The sequence below is a fragment of the Gavialis gangeticus genome, unplaced genomic scaffold (genome assembly GCF_001723915.1).
Source record: "Gavialis gangeticus isolate Ggan-Ray unplaced genomic scaffold, GavGan_comp1, whole genome shotgun sequence".
Classification (NCBI taxonomy): domain Eukaryota; kingdom Metazoa; phylum Chordata; order Crocodylia; family Gavialidae; genus Gavialis; species Gavialis gangeticus.
In genome coordinates this window covers 6,986,608-6,993,493 of record NW_017728993.1, presented here as the reverse complement: position 1 = coordinate 6,993,493, position 6,886 = coordinate 6,986,608, and the positions used below count along the sequence as shown (strand labels likewise).

The window sequence follows — 6,886 nt, the reverse complement described above, 5'->3', positions numbered from 1 at the left end:
TGATTACAATATAAAGAATAGTCTAGTAGACACTCGCCATACTTCATGACGTAAGCGCTCAGTAGATGAGCACTCACGTTGACAAATCTGAATAATTATTCCACCAGATGTAGTCTTAAATAAGACTTTGTAGTAGGCCATAGTAACAACATAGACATAAAGCTGGTTGCTTAGGATAGAAAACAAATGTTTACAGGGATGGTTTTGTGATCTTTTTCTACAGATGCATATACAGCTGATACTTGATATAAGTGGCCCTCACTCTGGCCAAAAAATAAATCTTTACAAAATATGTATATTTTACACCCATCTGCACCCCCATTCCCTGTCTTTTAAACTGAAGGGGAATGCTGGCTGACCGCAGTTCGACATTCTACTGCAAAGATTGTTCTTCAGACAATTATGGGATTTTGAGCCCATGCTGAGCCATCAATCTGACACACATTTTGCCTTTCTTGTATGACTCTCTTGAAATGCTCAGGTTTCATCTCAATTCTTTTATAATCAAATTTATTTTTGCAGTAAAAATTTCCCGGTGATGAATCTGATTTCCCATCAGTTAGGAGAATTCGGCCACTCTTCATTCCTAACTAGCCAGTACTGTAAGCTCACAAACTCTACTTCAGTAGATCAACAGAGATGTGCATGTCTTTAAAAACTAGGCCACAACTAGGCTTTGAGGACTAATTTGCCAGCTCTTCAACCATGTGACCTAGTGCAAGACTTCTTGTAAGGAAACTGTAATGGTGAGATTTGTGTATGATAAATGACCAATCAAGATGATCTGACTTGGACCCTAATTTTTTTAAAAATCTACTGCCAAGAGGATTTTTTTTTTTCTGCTTGTGCACTTGGATAATTTATGACTCCCTTTTATTGAGTAGTATTAAGCATGAGAAAAAGAGGGGTTGGGGAGAGGGAGTCTAAACCACAAATCTGCTTTTTTGGGAAAGGCCTGTGCTCTAATTGACAGAAAAGGTCTGTGGAAGTGTGCTTTGAGTAAGCTGTTTTCTGAAGCTTGTTTTTGCTTGTTCATCTGTGATCCCATAGGTGTCTGAATGTAGCTGGCCAGTGAGACAGGCACCCAGTTTGCACAATCTCTATGCTGTATGTAAGAATATGCACAACTGGCTACAGCAGAACCCCAAAAATGTGTGCGTCATCCATTGCATGGTAAGTTGGCCAGTACGTAACTGCCTCTGAAAAATCTGGCAAAATCTTGCAAGGATAATGAGAAGTTTGTAATGGTGAATAAACATAATGAGCCAACATGCAATGATGTCTTATCCCAGGACAGTGGGGCAGGCAATTTAATATGCAAATTCTAAATGATAGAATAAAGATGTATTAGAAGTTCAGTGAAAGTTTAAAACTGCCATGCCCCTTGTATGGTATCCTTACATGTTTGCTCATCCCTAGAGAACCATATGATGCCCACTGTAATGGCAAATGGTGTCAGCAGTGGCTTTGACTGTTACCATGGTTGGTTATGATGTTTTAAATGTAGGCTGCTTGCAGATGTTAAACTTGGTGTGCTTTTGTGCCAAACCCAGCACATGCCCAGAAGAGGCAGCATGTTAATTGAATCCAGCTCACCCAGTGTCTGTATAAATGGGATGCTTTAACGGGGCTTTTTTGGTGCTTTTATCTAAAGCTGATTCCATCACCTATTAGATTGTACAGAATTATCTCAAGAACAAAAAACCCCACTGAAGCCATGACAGTGTCTGTAATGCACTGCTTCTTTCGGTAAAGCGCGGGTGGGGTTTTTTGTTTTTTTTTATGTGTGCAGGCAGTCATAGATTCTAGCTTGAGACTGATTAGGAGGAATGGGGAGCAAACTTAAAATGATACAAAAAAGATCCTGCCATTATATTGTGGGTCTGGGCTGAACACTCAGTGCAATAACTGACTGTTTGCTTCTATGCAAGTCATTTATCAACACTAAAGGTGGTGGAGGAAGGATGGGGAATTTTGGCTGCTTCTCCTGTTGGCTCTGTGACTGAAGGAGATGAGCTGCTGTTTCATGCCCTTTTACAAACCCATAGGTGTGGAAACCCATGTGAGGTTTAAGCACTGGTAAGAAGTTGAGGAAGGCAGTGGAGTGGGACGTGAATCTGAGATCCATGGTTTGGCCTGTAGAACCTTTTAATATTGAGAGTGGGGAATGGGAAGGAAATACTTTACCTGTTTCTCTGAAGTTGAATTTGCAGGGCTGGCAGTCCTTTGCAGCATAAATTTGAAATATCTGGGCAGATTTCATGTGCAAACTACCCTGAGCTCTGGAAGTTTCTGCTTTTCAGAGTGGAACTGCACTTGCATGGAAACAGTTGGGTTCTCCGGACCATGCAGGTTTCCTTCCCTGAAGGGAAAGCCAAACGCATTTGCCTCCCCTGCAGTCTGACAATTAACAGGTCTTGGAGTCTTAGGATCTCAAAGGATCTTAGGGTTAAAAGACATCATCTGACATCTCAATTTGTGCTACCATAATTGTATGCCGGCACATAATGTGAGTAAATAGATGTTGCTATCCTTTGTCATACCACATGAAAAGAACATCAGTGGCGCAACAAAAGATGGCAATCAGTTCTGCTGCTTTATTGTGGTGATGTCCATTAATTCTGTGGTGAGAGAGTATGGTAGTCTGAGCTGCTCCTACTCTCTAGGCAGGCGGTCTGGGGGGATTGGGGGCCCATCAGCCCTCTGCAGCACCTTCCCACTTTCCCCACTTAAAAGCACCCTAGGAAACCTTGGGGTGCCTGTCCATAATGCGGGGAAGCATGGGGGGGCGGGGAAGGGAAGTGTCCCTGGCTCTGCTGGGGGCAGGTCTGGTTATCACAGGAACAGGTCTAGCTGAATGGAAGAAGCAGGGGGATCACATCACCCCTTGTCCTGCACTGAGGAGGGGCAACATTTCACCCAATGAAGTCAATGAGCTGTATCATGACACGTGGCACAGCACATCTGTTTCATTCAGTGACCATCTATTTCTGGCTCTAATGACACAGTGGTTTTGTAGGCAAAGACAGGATCCAAGAATAATGTTCAACAATAAGCTTTCTCAACCAGATAAGTCCTGAAGAGGACAATTCTACTGTGATATGGGACACAAACCTGTAGTCCCTCTTCAGAAAGACACTTAAATCTGCACTTGAAGTGTCTGAAGAGTTCAGTTGTCCAGATTCAGCTGGGTGTGAAGGTCCAGCATGCTTCTGGTATGGCAAATACTACATGATGGCTGGCTGGCTTAGCAGATGTCTTTAAACAAATAACTACAAAGATTTATAGGGTGCTTGTAATATTGCAAGCAACGCAGCTTCAGAATGTGTAGTTAGTTCAAAGATAAAACTTGCTCATGGGCACTCAAGGAAGACCTGAGCCTCAAATTACTTTAGCTGAACCACATCAGACCTCCTGTGGTACCTTTGAATCAATTTTTTTGGAGCATTAAAGTACTGAAGGAAGACTTTGTATAAGCTCCTCTTAGCTATAATGCTGACGCCATTAAAGGGATCTTTCTGAAATGCTTATTGTGATTTTGGTAGTGCTGGAGTGATGTTGTAGCCACGATAGTTCAGGAACCATGTGAGAGGCAAGGATTTTTGTGGGAAGTATCTTTGATTGAACTAACTACATGGTTGGGATAAAATGAGACACAAGTTTTTGAATGCAAGGCATTCTTCAGTGTTGTGGCTTTGTTGCGTTTTACCAGCCACCTAAAGGGTGTCTCTGATTTTTGCTGTTTGTATTTTATCTAACAGGATGGTCGTGCAGCCTCAGCAGTTCTGGTCAGCGCAATGTTCTGTTTCTGTCATCTCTTCTCTAATCCAGTCCCTGCTGTTCAGTTGCTAAACTCAAAGAGACCTGGGATAGTACTCTGGCCATCTCACAGAAGGTAGCGTATATTATATAGATGCGAATCAGGCAAACCTGAAACATTAAGCATACTTAACTTTGATGCATGTGTGAAAGGGGGGTGGCGGTGGCTTCCACCTCATTAGTAGGCTTAGGCTTGTAGTCCACAAACGTGCAAGTTATTTCATATAAAGTTCTAAATGAGACTACTAACATGCATGAAGTGGCTTATGCAGTATTTCCAAGAGCAGGGCCGTATTTGTTGTCTGAACAATCATGAAGAAGCTTGCATGGTCTAAAATATTAAGCAAGAGGCGAGAGCTGGGTATTTCTAAGTACAAAACTCAGATCTAGTAATGCTAGCTTGCTTTATATTTAAGACAATTTATATAACCCATGTGTCCTTGCAACAGTAGTGACTAGTAACTGAAGGCTATACATATTTAGAATGGGCTTTTTTTCTTAGTTGCAAAAACCTGAACACAAGTTAGACCTTCCTGCTCTAAGGATGACAACTCTCTAGTTTTTGATCGAGACAAATCTCAAACTGCCTTGCATTCAGTAAGATTTTTCTTATAATAGAAACAGTGTGTTGGCAGACTCTCTGAGGAAACAGGAGAAACTACAATGACAAATGTGTAGAAATATTTGTTTAATCTGCTAAAATGCTTATCTTGTACAAGTATAGGTGAAATAATGGATGACTTTGAAAGAAGCACAGCTGTTTACTGGCCCTTCTTGGAATTGAGCCACATTGTTCTCTTTCTCTAAAGTGCAGTATAAAAGCACGAGGCTGGAAGGGAGTAACATGGAAAGAATGTAAAATTTTCTCCTTCTGATAGTCTTTCTCTTCAGAAGTGTACAATAGGAATGTAAGAATGCTAATGTCAAACTTAGATAGTAAATACAAAATCTTTTCAAATTTTAGAACTGTACAAACTGTAGGGCTTTCATTGCAACTTTCTGCTGGAGCTGCTTTTAGAGTACTTTGAGCAGTGGTCATCCAGCATGGTGGGATCTCTTGGTAATGGTTGTCTTTATTTACAGATACCTAGGATATATTTGCGATCTAATAGCAGACAAGCCCATCCATCCTCACTGCAAGCCTCTTACAATAAAGTCAGTCACTCTGAGTCCAGTCCCCTGTTTCAATAAGCAGAGAAATGGCTGTCGACCCTTTTGTGACATTCTCATTGGAGAAACCAGAATTTTTACAACCTCTCAAGAATATGAAAGAATGAAGTGAGTTGCTATGGGTTTCTTACCTCCTTGTAGCAAAACCATATTTTTGTCACTAAATGCATCCAACTTTCTAAGCTCTGCAGCCAATTCTGGCAGTAACGGTAAAGCAGCAGGTTTCCTGTTTGCTTGACAAATTGGCACCAGAAGTGAAACAGCTATTGGAAGCCTGATGCCTAATATTAAAATTCAACTGTCTGAACACCTATTGTGAGGGCTTATTCCTGGTATATTTTAATATGTGCCAGTTTCATTGAAGTGTTTGTCTTGTGTGGATCAGCAGCTAAGGAGCACTGAATGCTATTTCCAGTAATTACCTGTGGCTTGAATGGAGACTGATTTGTATATGTGAAGTTAATTGGACTTTTTTGATGGCGCTCCTGAAGTGAGTGTATTAATGCATTTCACTTCTCTCTCCAAAGGGAATTCCGTGTTCAAGAAGGAAAGGTCCTAATTCCACTGGGAATAACTGTCCATGGTGATGTTGTTGTTTCTCTCTACCATATGAGATCAACCATCGGGGGACGGCTTCAAGCAAAAGTATGGCTTGCTTGCCTTGTGATTCATGTGATGGACACAACCACTCATAACTACAAATAGGTGCAAATGTGGAGTCAAGGCTGACACTCTAGTCTTGAGGTACAAGGAAGCTGTTTAGCAGTGGACAACTAGTGGACTCCCAATCGTGTAGGGAAATCAAAATGGAAAGAAATGGTCAAATCTTCTTGCACGAATAGGCCAAATTAGGATGGGTTGTAGCAGTTCAGCAAGCCGGCAGTGTCATATGGTGACTACCTTGCTTTCCAGAATCTGTACTAGCCTTTAGATACGTCCATCTCAAGTCCTTGCGACTATAAAGAAACTTGAAAATGAAAATCAATGGAATAAGTTTTTTGCCTGAATTTGCAGGAAGCCCTAGAGTTCAGAAACTGAACAAACCTCAGACCTGTTGTGGGCAGGGGTGGAGAATGGCTTGCATTCAAAAGCTTGACCAAGTCTATCCTGACCATGCAGTTGGTTCAATAAAAGATATTGCCCACAAAAATCTTTACCTCACATAATTCCTTGACCATCATAGCTTGACCATCAACATTACCTAAACTGAAAACTCAGTTGAGTCTCTAACCCCATTGTGGGTGTGCTAGATATGACCACTCTAAATGTCAACTGCCTTGAAGAGGCAACTGTACTATACAGCACAGTGTGCTGTAACTGGTGCCTTATTTTGATGGTACAGGCAGGTGCATGTTGGCTTGTAAACAGAATTGGGGGAGCACAACCATAATTGCTTATTGGTATGTACGTTTTAGCCTGCTGGCCTCCTCCCCCCTGTTATCCACCAGAGTTCAGTCTTTGGTTTTAAATAGGCATAAAGTCATAATAGTTTTCAGTGGTAGTGTGTCTGTGCCTGAGGCTCTTTGGTTCCAGTCTGCAGAGTGACTATAAGGAATATTTCTCTTCTTAATGTACCATCTCTATCTTATTTGAGAGAGCAGGCTGGAAGTCAAGGTTTTCATACCTTCTAGGGTTGGAAGGGACCTGAGCAGATCATCGAGTCCGACCCCCTGCCATGGCAGGAAAGAGTACTGGGGTCAAACGACCCTAGCAAGGTGTTCATCCAACCTCCTCTTAAAAACCCCCAGGGTAGGAGCCAGCACCACTTCTCTTGGAAGCTGGTTCCAGACCCTAGCAGCCCTGACCGTGAAGTAGCGCCTCCTGATATCTAGCCTAAACCTACCCTCTGCCAGCTTGTGACCATTATTCCTGGTCACTCCTGGCTGTGCTCGGGGGA

The 6,886-nt window shown here is 42.1% G+C and overlaps 1 protein-coding gene across 4 annotated transcripts in view; it reads left to right on the top strand.

Annotated features, from left to right (window-relative positions):
* Positions 1 to 6,886, top strand: part of DNAJC6 (DnaJ heat shock protein family (Hsp40) member C6) — a 132,697-nt gene that overhangs the window by 95,310 nt on the left and 30,501 nt on the right. For all 4 annotated transcript variants that reach the window (XM_019528444.1, XM_019528441.1, XM_019528443.1 and 1 more), the window contains 4 exons: positions 1,051 to 1,173; positions 3,762 to 3,895; positions 4,903 to 5,097; positions 5,517 to 5,634. In XM_019528444.1, coding sequence (XP_019383989.1) covers positions 1,051 to 1,173; positions 3,762 to 3,895; positions 4,903 to 5,097; positions 5,517 to 5,634 — 570 coding nt within the window. The remainder of the gene's footprint in view (positions 1 to 1,050; positions 1,174 to 3,761; positions 3,896 to 4,902; positions 5,098 to 5,516; positions 5,635 to 6,886) is intronic.